This window comes from Sander vitreus, chromosome 12 (genome assembly GCF_031162955.1).
Source record: "Sander vitreus isolate 19-12246 chromosome 12, sanVit1, whole genome shotgun sequence".
In the NCBI taxonomy this organism is placed as follows: Eukaryota; Metazoa; Chordata; class Actinopteri; order Perciformes; family Percidae; genus Sander; species Sander vitreus.
Window position 1 is genome coordinate 250,765 of NC_135866.1, and position 22,434 is coordinate 273,198.

Here is a 22,434-nt window from a genome sequence, read left to right on the forward strand (position 1 = left end):
GGCATTTCAACACTGCAGAAACCTCCGTGATTTCAAAGGAATGAAAACTGATCTGAACTAGGCTCTCGTTCTGATGGATCAGAGACTAACGTAACGTTAGCTTTGCTCAGGTCTGTTTAACCACGGCTCCCAACTGGTTGGCTTTACAGCAGTGGTCTAATCCACAACCTAACGTGAGCTGACATTGATTCTGCCATATTTCGTTTAGTCAGCAGACACACTAGCGGAAGTGGGCACTATGGCAATGCACGTCCATGAATCTGGGGGGCGGAGATTCTGCAGGGGGGTTGTATTTGTTTGGCATTTAAGTTCAAATATCAACAATTTTCACGCAGCAACGCTTACTGCACCTTAACAGTAGTCATGTTTAATTTAAACATGCGGTATGATAATATTTTCTCCACTTTGCTCTGAAGCAGCGACCCAGCGGTGCTCGTGCACGTCTGTGTGTGGGTCGGACCCCGAGGGCTAGTCGTAGCACAGCCTGCTGGCAACAGGAAGTCAGCCTTATATTACAACATAATCCAATTTACATGAAATTTACAATGTGTGGTCTACACTTGAGCAACAAAATGCGGTTCTTGTGCTGCACCCAGTACCTTAGCCACGGCCATGTAATTTAGCCACGCCCCTATACTTTAGCCCCTTTATTTCTGTTAGACGATATGATCTGTGGTTAAAGTTTTTAACTTGATTTTAAAGCTACTGGTTCAACAGCAACTATTTATGATGGAGAACTTGACATACTGGCTTTACAGCTGACAGCGCTGGTTCTCATTTTAAGATTGTGTCCTCATGCGCTGGACCCACTTCTTGTGGCAACACATCTGGAGCTCCAGTCTGTATTACTCAAATCTTTCAGGAACGTCATCTCTCATCTGCCAAATGCCTCGGTTCATTAGGTTCTTTGCGTGGCACAGCCATATTTCCGGTAACATTTCGTTCCGCTACCCCATCTGGTGTTGGCGCCTGCTCCTCTGTTCAGATGCCAAAAAGCTGTGTTTGGATGCATGTTAAGCATACGAAACAGACGTGAATGCCCAAGCAGCTCATCAAACTTGTCCTTTGTACACTTGCTGAAATTCAGAAGAGATTTTTTATTTTATTTTGCTTCGTCACTGATGCTGATGCTCTTTATTTGCCAGTTAATCCACACTGGTCATTGGTGCTGAGACAGTTTGACAAGTAGATAATAAAAAGAGAAAAGACACAAATGCCCAAATTGCTCATCAGTTTGTTCTCTTGTTTGAGCAGTTGTTTCAACAGAGAAGATTCATAGTTTTTGTCAGTGATACAGAATATGATAAATTATATCAAATAAGGACAATTGATGCACACATGCAACCAATGGAAAATTTAGTATGAACTATCAGGTGACCGTAGCTGCTGAATTCCAGTGTTGGTGTAAATTGATACCAGAGAGTGCTCATTGTGATGTAAACTATGGTTTCAGGTAAGCGCTCGTATTGTCGCAGGAGGAGGAGAGAAAAATGTTTTTTGCTGAGTCACTGAAACAGCCAGTCACTCACCAGAGTCTCTGAGGACACGCTGCTGTTGCCTCGTCTCCTCCGCTAATGATTGACCTAATGAGGAAATTACAGCGTTTCAGCAATTTCTTGCCCTTTTTTCATTGCCCATTTCAGCTGGACTTTTGTCATGCGTAAAACTCACATTTTGAGTATGCCTGGCAATTAGGGATTTGTTATATGATGTGGTATTACAAGTTTTCTGTGTTTCTGTCTGTAGGTTTGACCTGGGAAGATGACACCACTCAGGAGCTTCTGTCCAAGGAGTTATCCAAGCTAAGAAGGGTTCCCTACAGGCCACAGAATGGAGCTGTCTACAACACCGACAGCAGGTCAGATGCTCACCCATCAGAAGCTCTGTGCTATTGGGATCTGTGGACATGTCCTGCTCTCCCACAATGGTCCAAAAACTGTTTTAGGGGATTTCACTGGTGCTGTAGCCAGTTTCACAAAGACATTTTAGACTGGTGTCTGATTTGGCTCTTAGGTTAGTCTAAGTCAAACTAGACAAACCAAAGACTGACTTATTTTAAACCTTAAAAGTTAACCACACTGCCACAAATCTAACACAGAATTAAGAGCCATGTTGTCATGGTAACAATCAGTGACCTGCTGACCAGTGGCTTCAAAGACAAACAAGATGTAGTGGAAACAATGTAGGTTTACTCTTGCGTCCAGTACGTACAATTTAACGGCGCTGAGCAAACAACTGGATCTACTATCATCTCCTTCATCTAAAATGCATGTTTGATTCTTTAACATGTCAACACTTTGACTAACGTTAGCTTGGAGAGCTAATGAACCTGTTGGGACACAGACTAAAGAAAATGACAGCACCCAAACTAGCAGTCAGTCCGACTGGCGGTGACATGCTGCTGTTCCTAACGCTAGATTTGGTTTATCAAAGAGACTAGGAAAGCAACACAGGACAGACAATAAGTGCAGCAGAGACCACAGATAGGCCAAAGGCCAAAACGTGTTTACCTATATATCTTTGCACGTTACAGTTACGGCTGAAAATGACAACAGAAAAAAACATGTTTGCTGATTTCACATATCACTGCAATTCAAATAAACGGCCTGTTTCGTTTTAGCGCGACGTCACGATGATTCCGTCTTAAGCAGTGTGTATACTGTAATTAAGTAATGAAACTTGTTTTCTCCCAAAGGCCGGTAGCTGGAGCGATGGACCCAGTAGACCAGAGGGTGAAGCCGGTGGAGGTGGAGCTCAGTAGAAATCTGCAGACCTACCTCCAACGTCTCGGCCTCCTTCCCAAGACGCCATCTGCCTCTAGTCTGAGCACCCTGGGCAAGGTGAGGGATTCCTGGATGCTCCATATTCTTTACACAAAAACACATATTTCAAACAAAAATATTGAACTTAATTACAATAATACTACAAGACCTTTTTTCCAGCTGTAGTTCTGAGTCTAGACTGTTAATACATAAACAGTAATACGACTAAAATATAGGACTATAGAGAATTTTGTTCTAAACATGGAATTGAACTACAAGACAAAAGTGGCCCCTAAAGTCTGTATCATAGCATATATTGTTTATTCTTTTGGATATATATATATATATATTTTGGTTTCACCTTTTCATACATCACATGGATAGGCTAGCTAAACGCACAGGGTTTGCACTGCACTGTGGGAAACGGCTGTAGCGATGATTCAAAGACAATCCTGCACGTTAGAGTGCCAGTTAGGGTTCTGTGTAATAAATTAGTACTGCAAGACCTCACAGTCCAAACTCCAGCACCCGTTGCTCCCTGTTTCACATGAAAGGGGGAAGGGCAGGTGGGACATTTGTTTTTACCCAAACGTCTGCATGGAGCCCCACCCTCTGGTCACAGCCACCTGCCTCCATTTAAAAAAAAGAAAGAAGAAGACCCATACAAATGGAGTACACACTTACACACACTCACTCAGTGATATAAAACACACACACACCTTCACAACGGGGAGTCTGGTGTCATCCTTCGTTGTCACTCTGCTCTCGCTTCTCCATCTTTACTGATGGCTTCTCGCAGCATGACCGTTAGGAGCGAAATAATACCAGCAGAGAGTTCAGGAGTTCACTGCTCTAATTAATAACTCTCCACATGACGGGATCGTCCACTGTGCTCATCGGCTGAATGGTGGAGGCCTTTCTCCTGCTGGGGGATTGTACCAAAAGGCCCACAGAGCACGATGGCGTGGAGCCTACAGGCGTTGCTCGAGGCTCGAGGCCTCTTTCTATCCAAGTTCACGTGTTTGGTGGAAAGGAAAAGGAGCAGGAAGACTGAGGGGGTCCCAGGGGCCATGAGTGAAATAAACTGCACCAACTGTGTAACATAGTTGAATAAAGATACCGACAGAGACAAATACAGAGCATACAAATCATACATCACAAGATATATGACAACTGTGGAACTTTACCGTTAATGTTGGTATTGTTATGATAATTTTGCCATTAGTCAGGTTTGTGCCATTTCTGTGCTCCCAGTTGCGTTACTGTGACAATAGTGACAATTTACTTTTGTTATCGCTGATGGATCTGTTAATATGATTGGATAAATTAATTTATAACTTGATTTTCAAAAAAAATAGTTCAGATGTTGGATACCATTCTTTAATATTAGTGCAAAATGTGGCTCCTGCATCGCTCTGCTCACTGAATTGAGTGCATGATTTCATTTATGTGAAGCGATTTGGTTAGGACTGACTGCATTAGATTGGCAGTCCTGTAGAAATGAAGCAAAAACACAACACGATGTTGTGCAGAGTAAACCGAAGCTGCTTTTTTTCATCCAAATGAATGAACAACCATCTCTGGTCATTATTTCTGGACATTGTTTCAGTGTTAGATGGACATTTGTCTTAGTCCCAAAATTTGCATTAAGTACAATTCTGACACACACACACACAGACACACACACACACACACACAGACACACACACACACTCATCCATCGACACGAAATCTAGGGAGAGAGCCCCTTGTCCATCAATAATGTCAGCAAGGCATCAGTTCACATGAATCAGAATATAATACAACTTTAAAATTACCATACAGTTATGTTTATACAGTGTTTTTCTAAATGAACTCTATGTGATTATACATGCTTTTCTTGTTGCTTGCAGGGTGACCGTTTCCCTATGGACTCCTATCGCTCCAAGGCCCAGATTCCGGCTCAGAAGTCATCTCCCTCCAGCCTTCCCACTCTTTTATCTTTCTTACCTCTGCAGAAGCAGAGACCTTCAGCTGGCCAGCTCCTCACCAAGCAGGCTGAGGGTGACCTTCTCCTGGGCGCCCTGAGGCGGTATCTCTCTAGGCATCTGTCCCTGTACGGTGACGGGGTGAGCCCCGAGGAGCAGGAGCCCCCCTCACACCACCAGAAGCCTTTCTACGCCAACGTAATAGAAAACTCTGGACTCAAAAAAGAAACGTCAAAATCCAGGCTTCTAAAGTTGGGAAGAACGCAGGGGGCTTTAGTCAAAGACCCTCTGACATCTGTGGATGGTATGTGTTTTAAAGTGCACTATGATGAATTTTAGCATCAGAAAATAATGATGCCTATACTGAGACGTAGAGCTTTGCTGGCGTTCAGGCAGGATCATGTCATTCACTTGCACATACAAACACTTAGTTGTCAAACCTATCAATGCTTTGAATCAGCTGTGGTATTGTAGCTGTAGTTTATGACCTTTGACTATGATATCATTATATGTTATATATGAGCTCCAGAGTATGTCATTATATGACGTATAGTTTGAGTTTAAAGAGGACTTTAAGTATATACTTTTTTTAAAATAAGAGTTATGTCCAGTCAATTTATAACCTTTGAGTCTTAAGTAACATAATTCCTAAAATAACAATACGATACAAAGGTATGAAAAAAAACAAAAGGTTTTAGGAATTTATGTGATAATAACTGTCTGTGGGAAGTATATCATGTTTTATATGATTGTAAAAATGCAAGCATTGTGGAGAACAGAAAGGAATATTTGCCAAAATACTTTGTAAGCCACCCGTCCATGTTTAAAGTGGAGCAACATCTCTTCTGCATAAGGACAGTCATTACTTGCATGATAGAAAACATAAACATAAGACATTGACAAAAAAAAATTCCCACAAAGTCCAACTAATAGCTGTTCTTGAGCCTATGCTAAAAGTTAAAGAATTCTGAGCATTTAAAGCAGCAGTAACTGATTTTTTTGGAACAAAGTTTTCAATCTAAAGTAAGTTAACAAACAACAACCGCTGTTATTTTCTGTCTGACTCCCTGTTCTCTTACCTCTGTGTCTCCTCCAGAGAGGTTCATCAAGAACGTTTTGAAGAGCGTTGGCAGGCACCACGTGGATGTGGATGGCCTGACGGTGCAGGATTTGGGCCAACTGTCCAGCCTAATAGCTGATGCTCTGCAGGTGGTCGACCAGGACCAGGGACTTAACAGGGGCCTGATCCATGCCAGACCTGGACCGAGAGACCTGAGGGAGGAAGAAGAGGAGGAGGATGCCATGGATGAGGAAGAGGATAAGTTGCTCGAGAAAACTCCAACACTAAAACCACATGAGAGCACTCCCATAGTCCCGGCAGCACTTCAAGGTAATTTCGTAGTGATTCATTTTGTGTTTTTACTCTATTAAAGTATTGAGCAAAACCTGGAAAGCAAGTCTATTGTACATAATTATATAGGTAGGATTAAAGACACAAAGGAGCTCTTAAACAGCTTGCAGCAAGAGTGCAACATTAAAATCAATGTGAAACTAAATAGGCAGCTAACACATCCAGTTTTAATGGTTCAGTGTCCACTGAGACCACTCAGATTGAAAATGAGTCCACTACAGTTAAAAGTGCTCAACAAATAGCTTTAAAATGACTGAAAACTATTATGGATTAGATGACCTAGGTTTAGAAACTTGCAAATATATATATGCAGATTATCTGATGCTTTTTCAGTGTTTAGTTACAATTTTTAAAATATATTGTTGGTAAAAATTAAATAACCACAAGACCAAATTCATATCAGTCAAATATGAAGTAGAATGAATTTGCGATTTGAAAGCTTTTAGCACATTGTCATGAATCCTAACGCTGTGTGGTTTGTTATCATCACAGTTTCTTTTTTTCTTTTACTGTTCTTCTCCTTGACGAACACATGTGTGATTACATTTACTGTCTTTGTCCCAACAGAGCGCCACACGGATACAGAGGAGCATATTGTGAAGGACAAGGTAAGCATTCAGTTTGTGGTAAGAAAAAACCCTTAAATTTCAAAGGGAAGGCTAACATTATAAGCAATTATGTAATATTCTGCATTAGGAAGAAAATGAAGCCTGCAGTTTTAAAAATAACTTTAAAAAAATATTTGGAAGTTCTGTTTTGCAGGTTACCACAATTTTTTTTTTTAGATCATTTTCTTATTGATTTTTATATTTTTACAACACACAGAACAAACAAATACAATTGAACAAGAACAAAAACCCTCTCCCCCCCCCCCACCCTCTGCGGTCAAGAGGAAAAGAAAAAAAACCCAAAACAAATAAACAAAAACAGAAACCACACCTTGCCTAGTCACTCTCCTCTAGTTCTTGTGGCGCTGAGGTCATTAGGACTGATACCTGTGCTGCTGCGCTTTTCCATAGGTCTATAGTTGATTACTTGGCTTTGTTAATCCTTGCTGAAGTCAAGTCAAGTTTATTTCATCCATAGAAATGGAAATTACAGTGCTCATACCCGCCTAATACAATACAATAAATACAATATAATACAATACATAAATACAATACAAAATTTATAAAAATGTACGTTTAAAGTGCTTGTTGTGCTGTCTGATAGTCTGTATAAAAGAGAGAGCATACCGCTTAGAGAGCATACCGCTTAGTTCGTGTCACGGGAGGCCTTAGCCCAGTGTTAATTTTGACAGCAAATTCTCATTTAGTCTTAGTCTTAGTCTTTTGAATAACACACCATTTAGTCTTATTTTAGGCAAGGCAAGGCAGCTTTATTTGTATAGCACATTTCAGAACAGGGCAATTCAAAGTGCTTTACATGAAAACAGATTAAAAAATTTAAAACTGAGAATAAAAGTTACAGTGCAGTATAAGAAATTAAACATTGAAGAGCAGTTAAAACAGTTAAATATATAAAAGCAGATCAAATAGGAATTTCTCTTTATATGCTTATATAGATTGTCATACAGTGTCAACAATGCAACTTCAGTATAGGAAATGAACAGTTATTTAAAGAAAGGCAACATCAAAAAGATAGGTCTTCAGCCTTGATTTAAAAGAACTGAGAGTTGTAGCAGACCTGCAGTTTTCTGGGAGTTTGTTCCAGAAATGTGGAGCATAAAAACTAAACGCTGCTTCCCCCTGTTTAGTTCTGACTCTGGGGACAACAAGCAGACCTGTCCCAGACGACCTGAGAGGTCTGGGTGGGTCATAGTGTAGTAGCAGATCAGAAATGTATTTTGTCCCTAAACCGTTTAGTGATTTATAAACCAGCAAAAGTATTTTGAAATCAATTCTTTGAGGCACTGGAAGCCAGTGTAGAGACTTCAGAACTGGAGTGATGCGATCCACTTTCTTGGTCTTAGTGAGGACTCGAGCAGCAGCATTCTGAATCAGCTGCAGCTGTCTGATTGATTTTTTAGGGAGACCTGTCAAGACACCGTTACAGTAGTCAAGTCTACTGAAGATAAAAGCATGGACAAGTTTTTCCAAATCCTGCTGAGACATAAGTCCTTTAGCCCTTGATATATTTTTTAAGGTGGTAATAGGCTGACTTTGTAATTGTCTTAATGTGGCTGTTAAAATTCAGGTCTGAGTCCATGACTACACCAAGATTTCTGGCTTTGTCTGTTGTTTTTAACATCGTCATTTGAAGCTGAGTGCTGACTTTTAATCGTTCCTCTTTTGCTCCAAAAACAACCACCTCAGTTTTTTCTTCATTTAATATAAGAAAGTTCTGGCACATCCAGTCGTTAATTTGTTCAATGCACTTAGTCAGTTGTTGAATTGGACTATAGTCCCCTGGCGATAAGGTTATATAAATTTGTGTGTCATCCGCATAACTATGGTAACTTATTTTATTGTTTTCCATAATTTGAGCCAGTGGAAACATATAGATGTTAAACAGGAGAGGCCCCAGAACGGAGCCTTGGGGAACTCCGCACGTCATATTTGTATGCTCAGATGTATAATTCCCTATAGACACAAAGTAGTCCCTATTCTTTAAATAAGACTCAAACCACTTTAGTACTGAGCCAGAAATGCCAACCTAGTTTTCCCAATCGGTCTAGTAATATGTCATGGTCGACCGTATCAAATGCAGCACTGAGATCAAGTAATACCAAGACTGAAATTTTGCCACTATCTGTGTTTAAGTAGATGTCATTAAAGACTTTAACAAGAGCTGTCTCAGTGCTGTGGTGTGGTCAAAAACCCGACTCGAAGGCATCAAAACTGTTGTTTAGTGACAAGAAAAGGTTGAGTTGTTGAGAAACCGTTTTTTCAATGATTTTACTTAAAAATGGAAGGTTTGATATCGGCCTATAGTTGCTCATTAGTGACGTGTCTAGATTGTTCTTTTTTAAGAGTGGCTTAATGACTGCAGTTTTCAGGGCCTGTGGGAAGATACCTGCGAGAAGAGACGTGTTTACAATCTGTAGGAGATCTGTAGCCAAACAATTCGAAACATTTTTGAAAAGGCCCATTGGTAGAATATCATATTTTAGTCATCTGAAATCTTTAAGTCCTAGTCTAGTTTTAGTCGACTAAATATCATAAGAGTTTTAGTCTTAGTCTAGTCTTAAGTCTTTTAGTCTTAGTCTAGTTTTAGTAGACCAAATATTAGCAGATTTTAGTCGACTAAATCTACAGCTGACTTAGTTGACTAAATGTTTCTCCCAAAAATTCCGGTCATTGGAAGTATCCATCAGTCTGTTATGGAATGGTATTAAAGTTTGAATATGCAATACAGACACAGATTTAACAGTTCGTCGTAGACCTAGCTCTGACATGTCTGTTGTTCATGAGACATGTCATTGCCCTCGGACCGGGTGCACTGCAAAACGTTAGCGTGTTGCTAACGAGCGAAGTCAACTGACATCAGCTAAAGCTGTGTAACTAAGACTGTGCAACTAAACACAACTAAGTATAATGTAAACAACCTTACTGTTGTGAAAACGTCCTCGAAACTGTGCAAAGTTCTGAAAACTCGTCCTCCTGTGTACCTGCTGCTGCATTTGTTTAGCTGTTGCGCCTGCATTTGCCGCGGCTTTTTAAAATGGCTCTGCTGCTTCCGCATAAATCAACCTACCCTCAAAGATTCACTCCGATTGGATTTCTTCCCAACTTGTCCCACAAAAAAGAGTGGTTCTGATTGGATCTCTTCTCCATTCGTCCCTCCCTAATATTTTCGTCTCATTTTTATTTGTTGACTAAAGTGTCTGTTATATTTCGTCACAGTCTTTGTCATCATATCTGACTTTTTATTTAGTTTTTATTTAGTTTTCGTCTGTGAAAAAGGTTCATTGACGAATATTTTTCGTCATAGTCTTCGTCAACGAAATGAACACTGCCTTAGCCTACCACTACGTTCCATAACTCTGCCAGTCAAATCATCATGAAGAGGGTGACCTGGGTCCATTGTTATTTTCTGTCATTTTTGCCAGGTGGTCATCATATACTTGATCCACTGTATTTAACTCTCCTACCATTTTTCTAGCCCTTTTAGTCACTCTATCAATCCTGGCCTTCTCGGTTATCCCAGCATTCCCACCCCAACCCACCACACAGTAACTCCAAACACTACATATCACTGACATAAAAAACATTCTCACCACATCTGTATTCACCTTAAAGGACTGCAACTTCCTCATACAGTATACACGTGGACTTAATTTTTTCATCAATAAATCAACATGATCTGACCATGTTAGCCTATCATTAAAAACAATGCCCAAATACTTGTATGTGTTCACTCTTTCTATTACTGAACTTTTAATTTCCACTGCCTCAGTTGTCATCTTATTTCTCCTGTAATCAATTACTAATTCTTTAGTTTTCTTAACGTTGAGTTCTAGGAAATGAGTGTCACAAAAATCAACAAAAGCTTTTATCTCATTTTGATAGTGACTATAGTTCAATTAACCCAATGAGCGCTGTGTCGTCAGCAAATTTAACAACTTGACAGCTTTCCTGCTGTGGACGGTAGTCTGCAGTGTAAATGGTAAACAGAAAGGGTGATAAATCAGGTCCCTGAGGTGACCCTGTGTTTGTCATGATCTTGTCTGACTTAACTTTTGAGTTTAGCTTGACAAATTGAGACCTGTTCTCTAAGAAATTTAGAATGAAAGAAATAAATACACCTGGAACCTTCATCATTAAAAGCTTATTTACTATGATGTGTGGTTGTATCATATTGAATGCTGAGCTAAAATCATAATACAGAATTCTCACACACCGTCCCCCTGCATCTAGGTGAGCATAGACACGGTCCAATTTACAGACAATAGCATCCTCTGCCCCTCTCCCTTTCTGATAAGCACATTGGCAGGGGTCAAGATACTGCTCCACATGAGGCTTCAGACTATTTAACACGATTTTCTCACATACCTTCATAGCTATGGAGGTCAGAGCCACTGGTCTTAGATCATTCATACACTCAACGGTTGTCTTTTTAGGTACTGGTATAATGCAAGATTGTTTCCATAAATCCGGTAACACTTTATGAGAGAAACAATAATTAAAAATACTTGAAAAAATACTTGCTAACTGAAAAGCACAGCCTTTTAATACTTTTGGAGATATACCATCTGGACCTGCTGCTTTGGTAGCTTTCAGGCTCATAAACATACCATTATACCTCCTGATTGTTTGTTTGCAGGGTATAGTTATTCATCAGAGAAGTCTATTTGGTCAAATCTATTATAGAAATGATTTAGGTTATTAGCATATTCCCTTGTGCCATTTAACTGGGATCTGTTCCCCTTCCCTTTCCCTGCATATCCACTCATTAACCACATTCCTTCCCAGACTTTCTTCATATCATTCTCTTTAAAATAATTTTCTATTTCGCATTTATACCGATATTTCTCTTTATTTATTTCCCTTTTAAGTTCTTTATGGGTCTTTTTCAGTGTATTCTTGTCTCCCCTAGCAAAGGATTTCCTTTTGTCATTAATTAACCTTTTGATTTCAGCATTCATCCATGGTTTACAATTTGCATATACCTTAACCCTCTTTTCCTGTACAACCATATCATTGCAAAAATGTATATACCCACAGACGGATTCAGTAAATTCATTTATATCCTTGGCACTATTTTCAAAAACCGCCCAGTCCGTATTTTCAAACGAATCTTTCAGTCTCTCCATCGCGTCTTTTGTCATCTTTTTCACCGTGATCGTTTCCTTTTTGTGCCTCTTTACGAGTGGGATATATTTGGGACAGAGCAGGATCAGATTATGGTCCGCCTTGACCAAACTTGGCAAACTTCTGGACATATATGCATCCTTGACCTTAATGTAACAATGGTCGAGGACCGTTTCCCCCCTTGTGTTACACTTGACATGTTGATAGTAGTGTGACCGACTTGACTTTACGATGCAATAGTTAAAATCCCCCGTTATCACAAGAAACGCGTCAGGCGACGCAGACTCAATCCTGTGCACGGCCGCTTGTATCTCCTCGGCCGCCTCCTTAGACACATTTCTATGTGGCACATAAACTGCCATCACAACCACATGTGAAAATTCACGAGGGATATAATATGGGCGAACACTGACAGTCATCTCAGAGTTTGGGGTACAAGTATGTGTCTTAATGGACATATTATTTGGGTGACAATATTCCTCATTCACATACACCATAAGTCCGCTGCCTCCTTTCTTCCCCTAATCCGCTGTTCTATCCCCTCGAAGAGATTTAAATCCATCCACCGCCACTAGTTCATCAGTGTGATTTCTATTGAGGCAAGTTTTGGTAAAGACCTTCAAACTTATTGATCTATATTCGTGGAGAAACAGGGCATTGGCTCTCAGTTCGTCCATTTTGTTCCCAATCGACTGCCCATTTCCCATGATCATAGACGGGATGTAGGGCCGACATCTCCGTGATTTAAGTCTCTTTAAAACTCCGCCAGATTTACCTCCCTTTTGTCTTATTATCTCTTTCGGAAACTTTTGAAAATCCGCCACGGTAGCCAGTGACCCACTCCGCCATTGTTCTAGGCCAGCTCCAATCCCTTTCAATTCAGCAAATGAGTAACAAACTCTCACGGCATAACACCTTCGATTGTCCAAAGACTGCAAGAGGTATGTGCAAAACAGCAACAACCAGCACTTATTGACGTCCATCGCAGATAAAAAGTCTAAAAATATAAAAGAAAATCTAAAAATAGGAGCAGCGACGAAGCAGTCGTAGATGTAGTCTAAGTCGTAGATGTAGATGTAGAGAGCTCAAGCATAACTATTTCCAGCAAATACGCCAACCACTGTTTTATACAAAGCGAGTGGGGGGGAAGCCACCGCTGAGCTATCATTTTCTTGGTTGGAGTTGAGCCGGCTAGCTACATTTTCTTCTGTCTCCCAAGCAGGTGTAATTTAGAGTCATCATTAAGTAACAAAACAATCGGGTCAGTAGGGATTCAACATCCTATCACATCAGATATTATTGACGTTGTTTTATTCCAGAACACATGCAAATGTTCACACTCCCAGACCATGTGCAGGAAAGTTCCAGTTTGTTCAGGTTGACAGAACGTGCAATAGGGAGTAGGAATGACTTTAGAGACGTATCTCTTCTGAGGAGTCCATTATGTCCTATGACATATGTTGAAGTGGATCTGCTGGTGATTTGGGTTCTTGGAACAGTGGAAAATGTTGTCCCAAACCGTCTCCCAATTAATTGTGTTCCCATCAGGGCTCTCCCATTTTCTTGCTATTGGGAGTTCTCCTATGAATACTTGCATCAGTTTAGCATAAATCCTGGACACTAATCCTCTCACAGGAAAATCAACAAACCATTTAATGACTGGGTGTGCCTCAAGACTGTTTCCCCATGGCACTCCATAACATTTTAGGGCTGATCCTAAGCGAAGATAAAGGTAGAAAGATGTCCTGGGGACCTCAGAACTATCTTTCAGGTCTTCAAAACTAAACATACCTTTCTCATTGAATAGCTGGTCTAAAGTATAAATACCTCTGTCACTCCACTGCTTACAAGCAAAGGGTTTGTTACCAGACATTAAGTGTGTATTGTGCCAAATCGGGGTGTTCAAATGCTACTTATTGGTGTAGCGTAGTTGCTCCTCCACCTGTTTAAAGTTGGTCAATGTGTTGGTGATAATAGGGCCATAGGCTAGCATACACTTTTTTGGACACACACCTGCAAAGGCGAGGTCTTGCAGTCTTAGACTTCCAGTGAGGTTTTGCTCTATTTCTCTCCATGGAACTCTAAATGATGGGTGCATCCACACTCTGAGGGCCCATAGCTGAAAGGCTCTGTGATACACTTTAAGGTTGGGGAGGGCCAGGTCTCCCGTGTTTGTGGTATGTTGCAAGGTAGAGTATTTTAGCCTAGGTTAAATTAAATTAAGGTATCAAGTTTTTTTCCAGAAATTGATCGGTGGGGGTAAGGGGATCATTGTACTTAAGACATTCACACAAGGAACTATGTTCATTTTAACAACAGCAATCCTGGACTGTAGTGATGCTGGCAGCGCGGACTAGTTGGCCAGATCTCTTTGAACACTACTTAATATATTTTCATAGTTGTCCTGGACAACTCGCTGTAGCGATGCGTGTATGGTGATGCCCAAATATGTAATTTTGCTTTGGGTTGGTATTGTAACACTAATGGCTGATGCCACATGCCTGTTATTCAATAAAAAACGATTAGATTTATTCCAGTTAATGTTATAGCCGGAGATTGAGCAAAATTCGTTGAAGATCTTAAGAATTTTTGGAAAAGTGTCCTAAAGAAACAAAATATCATCCGCAAATAATGATATTGAGCTGCTACTGGATTTAATATGGACATTACAGATTATATTTTGCCTCATGGCTTGGGCTAACGGTTCAAGAGAGATTGCAAATAGCATGGGGGAGAGCGGACATCCCTGTCGCGAGCCCCGCTCGATGGGAAATGGCTGAGAGTGCAATCCGTTGGTTGAGACTATGGCCGTGGGTTTCGCATATAAAGTACGCACCATGTCAATGAATTTGGCCCCCAAACAGAGCCTCTCCATTACTTGCCACAAGTAGTTCCACTCTAGGCGGTCGAAAGCCTTTTCCGCGTCCACTGTTAAAGCTGCTACCGTTGTTTGAAATGTTTTTGGCTTCTTCTATTACATGAAATAGTCTGCGTACATTGTCTGCAGCATGATGCTTGGGTATAAAACCTGATTAGTGAACTAGCTTTTCAATAAATCAGCCATTAAAATAGTAATTTTGCCTCACTCTGTGCATTATGAACTCAGCTCTCCTTAGCAGATCATTTAGCTCTGTTTGACTTGTGACTAGAAGAGTATGTGTAGTTTTAGAAAAAACAAGTCTTAAGAGACTGCTCTAAAGGTTTAGAGCGTTCTTGCAACTCCGCAATCCTTGCCTCTCTTTTCCTCTTCAAGTTGACCGCAAAGGAGAATGTAAAATCTCTAATAAATCCTTTAGTTGTTTCTGGGCTTTTGTGTGATTGACCCCTGATCTATCCTGATTTAAATCTAGTATTCATGTCTCCCCCTATAATTAGTGAATATTCATTAAGAGAGAGCAATTCATTGGTTAGGCGCAGGAAGAAACTTTCATCATATGTAGCCGGTGCACATACTGAAACTAAGGCTATTTTCCTACTCCTTATCGTAGTATATATATATATATATATATATGATATCCTGCCTGAAGAGTCTTTACTGCTTTTGTCTACGGTGAGTGTGCATTTGGTTTTGGTGTTGTCACTAGATGAAGCAGCAACCTTGAAGTATTTATTTTGTAGCCGATTTACATCTCTTTTACGTTAAGTGTGACTCTTGTATAAACGCCACGTCTATGTTTTTCCTTCTTAAATAGTCCACGAATTTAGCTCGTTTGACCGTTTAGCAACTGAAAGGATTGAAAGCTCAGCCATCTTCGAAGTGGCCACATCAAATGCAGCTCGCGCACAACTCCAACTCAAATTTCTGCTAATGCTGCCCTCACTGTGTTGCGGACCACTGATTCAAGCCCATTTTGTTGTTTTTCCAAGACCTTGGCCATCATGTTCCATGTGTAGGTCCGCGCTAGCATTAGTAGCCAGGGGCCGTCGCCATGTTGGTAACTCTCTGTGTCCGGGTAAGCGGCAACAAGACCTGCTTTTTTGCTCCTGCTGGCATTCCTCTGAGTCACTGTGTCGACAAATAAAAACAAGTGACGTCGAAGAAGAAGGAATAGACCTGATTTTTCAATGAAAATACGGAGGTGACTTTAGCCCTGGGCAGCCATTGCGGTCGTCGGTCACGTTATCTCCCCGATGTCAATATTACTGATTTTTAATTTATACTTTTTGAAGGGTTATACTAATACCACTACTACTAATGTTACTCCATCCATCTTCATCCGCTTATCCGGGGTCGGGTCGCGGGGGTAGCAGCTCCAGCAGGGGACCCTAAACTTCCCTTTCCCGGGCCACATTAACCAGCTCCGACTGGGGGATCCCGAGGCGTTCCCAGGCCAGGTTAGAGATATAATCCCTCCACCTAGTCCTGGGTCTCCCCCGAGGCCTCCTCCCAGCTGGACGTGCCTGGAACACCTCCCTAGGGAGGCGCCCAGGGGGCATCCTTACCAGATGCCCGAACCACCTCAACTGGCTCCTTTCGACGCAAAGGAGCAGCGGCTCTACTCCGAGCTCCTCACGGATAACTGAGCTTCTCACCCTATCTCTAAGGGAGACGCCAGCTACCCTCCTGAGGAAACCCATTTCGGCCGCTTGTACCCTGGATCTTGTTCTTTCGGTCATGACCCAGCCTTCATGACCATAGGTGAGGGTAGGAACAAAAACTGACCGGTAGATTGAGAGCTTTGCCTTCTGGCTCAGCTCTCTTTTCGTCACAACGGTGCGATAAATTGAATGTAATACCGCACCTGCTGTGCCGATTCTCCGACCAATCTCCCGCTCCATTGTCCCCTCACTTGCGAACAAGACCCCAAGGTACTTGAAGTCCTTCACTTGGGGTAAGGACTTATTCCCTACCTGGAGAAGGCACTCCATCGGTTTCCTGCTGAGAACCATGGCCTCCGATTTAGAGGTGCTGATCCTCATCCCAGCCGCTTCACACTCGGCTGCGAACCGATCCAGTGAGTGCTGAAGGTCACAGGCCGATGATGCCATCAGGACCACATCATCTGCAAAAAGCAGCGATGAGATCCCCAGCCCACCGAACTGCAACCCCTCTCCACCCCGACTACGCCTCGATATCCTGTCCATAAATACTACAAACAGGATTGGTGACAAAGCGCAGCCCTGGCGGAGGCCAACTCTCACCTGAAACGAGTCCGACTTACTGCCGAGAACCCGGACACAGCTCTCGCTTTGGTCGTACAGAGATTGGATGGCCCTGAGAAGGGACCCCTCACCCCTGTACTCCCGCAGCACCTCCCACAGTATCTCCCGGGCACCCGGTCATACGCCTTCTCCAGATCCACAAAACACATGTAGACTGGTTGGGCATACTCCCAGGCTCCCTCCAGGATCCTTGCGAGAGTAAAGATCTGGTCCGTTGTTCCACGACCAGGACGGAATCCGCATTGTTCCTCTTCAACCTGAGATTCGACTATCGACCGAACCCTCCTTTCCAGCACCTTGGAGTAGACTTTACCGGGAGGCTGAGAAGTGTGATACCCCTGTAATTGGCACACACCCTCTGGTCCCCCCTTTTAAAAAGGGGAACCACCACCCCGGTCTGCCACTCCTTAGGCACCGTCCCAGACTTCCACGCAATGCTGAAGAGGCGTGTCAACCAAGACAACCCCTCCACACCCAGAGCTTTAAGCATTTCTGGACGGATCTCATCAATTCCTGGGGCTTTGCCACTGTGGAGTTGTTTAACTACCTCAGCAACCTCCACCAGGGAAATTGATGCCAATCCCCCTCATCCTCCAGCTCTGCCTCTACCATAGAGGGCGATTAGTCGGATTTAGGAGTTCCTCAAAGTGCTCCTTCCACCGCCCCTATTACCTCCTCAGTTGAGGTCAACAGCGTCCCCATCCTTACTGTACACAGCTTGGATGGTTCCCCGCTTCCCCCTCCTGAGGTGGCGAACGGTTTTCCAGAAGCACCTTGGTGCCGACCGAAAGTCCTTCTCCATGTCTTCTCCGAACTTCTCCCACACACGCTGCTTTGCCTCTTTCACGGCAGAGGCTGCAGCCCTTCGGGCCCTTCGGTACCTTGCAACTGCCTCCGGAGTCGCCTGGGATAACATATCCCGGAAAGACTCCTTCTTCAGTCGGACGGCTTCCCTGACCACCGGTGTCCACCACGGTGTTCGTGGGTTACCGCCCCTTGAGGCACCTAAGACCCTAAGACCACAGCTCCTCACCGCAGCTTCAGCAATGGAAACTTTGAACATTGTCCACTCAGGTTCAATGCCCCCCAGCCTCCACAGGGATGCACGAAAAGCTCCGCCGGAGGTGTGAGTTGAAAGTCTGTCGGACAGGGGCCTCCTCCAGACGTTCCCAATTTACCCGCACTACCCGTTTGGGCTTACCAGGTCTGTCCAGAGTCTTCCCCCACCCCCTGACCCAACTCACCACCAGATGGTGATCGGTTGACAGCTCCGCCCCTCTCTTCACCCGAGTGTCCAAAAACATATGGCCTCAGATCAGATGAAACGATTATAAAATCGATCATTGACCTTTGGCCTAGAGTGCTCTGGTACCAAGTACACTTATGAGCATCCCTATGTTCGAACATGGTGTTCGTTATAGACAATCCATGACTAGCACAGAAGTCCAACAACAAACAACCACTCTGGTTTAGATCAGGGAGGCCGTTCCTCCCAATCACGCTCTCCATGTGTCTCCATCATTACCCACGTGCGCGTTGAAGTCCCCCCCCAGCAGAACTATGGAGTCCCCCGACTGGAGCCCCATGCAGGACTCCACTCAAGGTCTCCAAGAAGGCCGAATACTCTGAACTCTTGTTTGGTGCATATGCACAAACAACAGTCAGAGTTTTCCCCCCCACAACCCGCAGGCGTAGGGAGGCGACCCTCTCGCCCACCGGGTTAAACTCCAACGTAGCGGCGCCAGCCGGGGGCTTGTGAGTATCCCCACACCCGCCCGGCGCCTCACACCCTGGGCAACTCCGGAGAAGAAAAGAGTCCAACCCCTATCCAGGAGTATGGTTCCAGAACCAAGACTGTGCGTAGAGGTAAGCCCCACCAGATCTAACCGGTAGCGCTCCACCTCCCGCACAAGTTCTGGCTCCTTTCCCCCACAGAGAGGTGACATTCCACGTCCCCCAGAGCCAGCCTCTGCTGCCCGGGTCTGGTCCGTCGAGGCCCCTGACCTTCACTGCCACCCATGTGGCAGCGCACCCGACCCCAGCGGTTCCTCCCACAGGTGGTGGGCCCATGGGATGGAGGGATGTCCGCCACGTAGCTTTTTCAGGCTGTGCCCGACCGGGCTCCGTGGCAAACCCGGCCACCAGACGCTCGCTGACGAGCCCTCCATCTGGGCCTTGCTCCAGACGGGGGCCCCGGGCTTCCTCCGGGCAGGGTCACTTCATCCCTTCCTCGATTTTTCATAGGATTTTTGAACCATTCTTTGTCTGGCCCCTCACCTGAGACCACTTTGCCTTGGGAGACCCTACCAGGAGCACAAAGCTCCAGACAACACAGCCCTCAGGTTCATAGGGACACACAAACCTCTCCACCACGATAAGGTGATGGTTCCCGGAGAAGTACTAATGTTACTGCTAGTTTAAAATAAATGAATCCCAGTATGTGTAGCACATTTAAAACATCATGGACACTAGACATTCTAAAGCAACGACAAGGACAACTCAAAGTGCTTTATATAACACATGAAAGGCATAAAGAAAGAAACACAAGGCAATATTAAAAGACAAATTTAGGATTTAAAAGAGAAAAATAAAATGGAACATAAATGATCTAGATATAGAATGAAACAAGAATGAAACAAGAGAATAATAGAGAGAATAGAGAGAGGGAATAACCATGATGGTGCAGTTAGAGTGCAGTGCAAGATATGGTTTCAGTCTTTCCAACAGATGTTGAACATGGCTGCAGGGATTCAGCAACAAGAGCATTAGTGAGGTCCAACACTGATGCTGGAGGATCAGGTCTGGCTCACAGTCGGTGCGCCAGTTCATCCCACAGGTGTTGGGTGGGGTTGAGGTCAGATCTCTGTGCAGGCCAGTTAAGGTCCTTCACACCAAATTTGGAAAATTATTTCTTTATGGAGCTGGCTTTATGCACAGGAGCATCGTCATGTTGAAACAGGAAAGAGACAAACACAAACTGGAAGCACACTATTGTCTACAATATTGAATGCTGTAGCATTTAGTATCCCTGTATTGGAACAAAGAGGCCTAAATCAAATCATTAAGAACTGCGTAAGAAGTATGTTGGAGTTTATCCAACTTTGTACATTTCAACACTGTCCATATACTTTTGACCGCATAGTATATTTTCACATGAACAATTATCAATGTGCCAAATTAGATTTTGGACAAACCTAAGACCATCATTTCATTTCACTGTCTCGTAGCTGGATAAAAAATGTTTTAACGTCAGCCACATATGCTGTATACGGCCAGATCACACATCTGATTGCATCCGTCCTGGTTTCTGCAGCTACATCCAAATTATCAGCCCTCCTCCAGGCCAGAAGGCAGTTGTGAGGTACCTGAAGGTGTTTGACAAACTAAAACAAACGCATGAATTGCATTTGACTGCAATGCAAGAAGATGACAAAAGTTAAAGGCGCTCACACAGTCCTAAAATAGGTCTAATCAATCAGGAAATTAAGTGTGGGGAAGAAAGAAAGAGAAGTGGGGGTGGCAGTAGCACAGTCCGAAGGTTCGCTGATTCAAGTCACTGTCCGGACCAAAGTACGGTCTGGTAGCTGCAGAGGTGCCAGTTCACCTCCTGGGCACTGCCAAGGTGTCCTTGAGCAAGGCAAAGAACCCCGAACTGCTCGCGGGGCCTGTCCAATGGCAGCCCCCTCAGGTCCTGAGCGTGTGTGTGTATTTCAGGCCTGTGTGTAATGTGTGTAACAACTGTACCAACAGAGTGAAAATGTGAATTTCCCCTTGGGGGATCAATAAAGACATGTCTTCATCTTCTTCTTCTAAAACAGCTGTGGGGGTAAGTGTGTTGAGGCTTTAAAAGCTCAAAGTGGACCTCAGTATAGGGTTTTTTATTCTAACCCTAATTTCAGGTCTGGAATGCTGAAAATTCAGCTTTTTAAAGTTTTAAAGACGTAAGTTTGCATTTACCAAATTGTAGTTCTGATTGGATCACACAAGCCATCTAAATCTGAATATTTCTTCTCAGCCTGAGGGTGGAAACCTCTTTACCAAACTTCTGGCCTACCTGGACAAAACTTCCTTCAACGCCTCTCCTCCAACAAGAAATCGTGACGTTGTTGCTTTGGAGACACCCATAGGCCAACAGGTGGGCCTGGAAAATGTCCAGAGCCGGACCAGTGGGGCCGGGGTGACGGTGCAGAAGAAGGACGCCACCCAGTCTGTGGAGGAGGTGTCGGAAGTGCAGGGCTGGATCAAGGAGGTGGCGCCCCCTCCTGCTTCGCTCGTGTATGAGGAGCCGCACGAGAAGACGATGCACGTTCCCGAACTTCAACTGGACGTCAAAGCCGGCAGGACCAAGGCAGACGATGATGTCTTCGGCTACGTCATCACCGACACAGAGTGAGTAGGAAGCTACTAACATCAAAGATTCTCTCTGACTAAAGAAAGCCCATTACACGCTGCGCCAATGGTATAAAACGGTACACTTCCTGTCTCCTAAATGGGCGTGGCCTTGTTTGAAAGTGTAGTGAATGTCATGTGGATGGATAAAAAGTATATGAATATTTTCTTTGGCTAACATTAGATATTTACACAGCTAAAAACCACCATTTTCATTACGAAAATTAGTTTTGTTAAGGCATGACGTTGGCTTAGCTGTGTCTTCAGAGTTTTTTCCTGAGACAGAAACAAGTCTTGAACAAATTGAACACAAATTATCTGTGTTGTCTGAAAAATGCCATTTTAGCGTCAGAATGTAAAACTCTTAATCTTTGTTCACATTCACTTCTCCCATTGGAATCAATACACTCAGGATCTGCTGCTAGCCTCTTAAAGAGGCGTGGCCGTGGACAAAACCATGACACAGATACAGAACATTACTTGAGTTGGGGCGTCTCGTTCTAAACAGTTTCTGTTGTAATTTTATTGGGCAGCTGTTCAAATCAAACATATGTGCTGCTTGCTATATGCTGTGAACACATTAACTAAAGACATCACTTAAGGCTTCCCCTAAGTTTAACAGTCTCACCACAGACATATAGAAGCTATGGTGTAAATGTGTAAAAATAAAAATAAAATATCCTGAAAAACATATATTGTTCAGTGACATTTCTAGCAGATCAGAGCCATTGTGGCTATACATCAATGGATGGATGCTGACATCTTGAGTCTGGTATGATTTCAGGGTGAGAGACAAACCTTTTGTAATAAAAGTATAGTGCAGTGTAGTTTTCTTTTCTTACCTCCAAATGTAAAACAAAAAATATAAGTGTTAGGTGGGACATCCACAGTAACAGGCAATAGTTTGTTCTCATAGAAATGGAGGCAGGAAATGTGTTTTCCCCGTAATATGTCGATGCTATCAAGGAAAAATAGAGTTGATCATACAT

The 22,434-nt window shown here is 43.1% G+C and overlaps 1 protein-coding gene across 2 annotated transcripts in view; it reads left to right on the plus strand.

Moving 5' to 3' along the window:
* Positions 1-22,434, plus strand: part of LOC144526488 (receptor-type tyrosine-protein phosphatase N2-like) — a 313,934-nt gene that overhangs the window by 81,357 nt on the left and 210,143 nt on the right. For both annotated transcript variants that reach the window (XM_078263997.1, XM_078263998.1), the window contains exons 4-9: positions 1,747-1,858; positions 2,696-2,840; positions 4,655-5,033; positions 5,826-6,119; positions 6,708-6,748; positions 21,072-21,445. In XM_078263997.1, the coding sequence (XP_078120123.1) occupies positions 1,747-1,858; positions 2,696-2,840; positions 4,655-5,033; positions 5,826-6,119; positions 6,708-6,748; positions 21,072-21,445 (1,345 nt within the window). The remainder of the gene's footprint in view (positions 1-1,746; positions 1,859-2,695; positions 2,841-4,654; positions 5,034-5,825; positions 6,120-6,707; positions 6,749-21,071; positions 21,446-22,434) is intronic.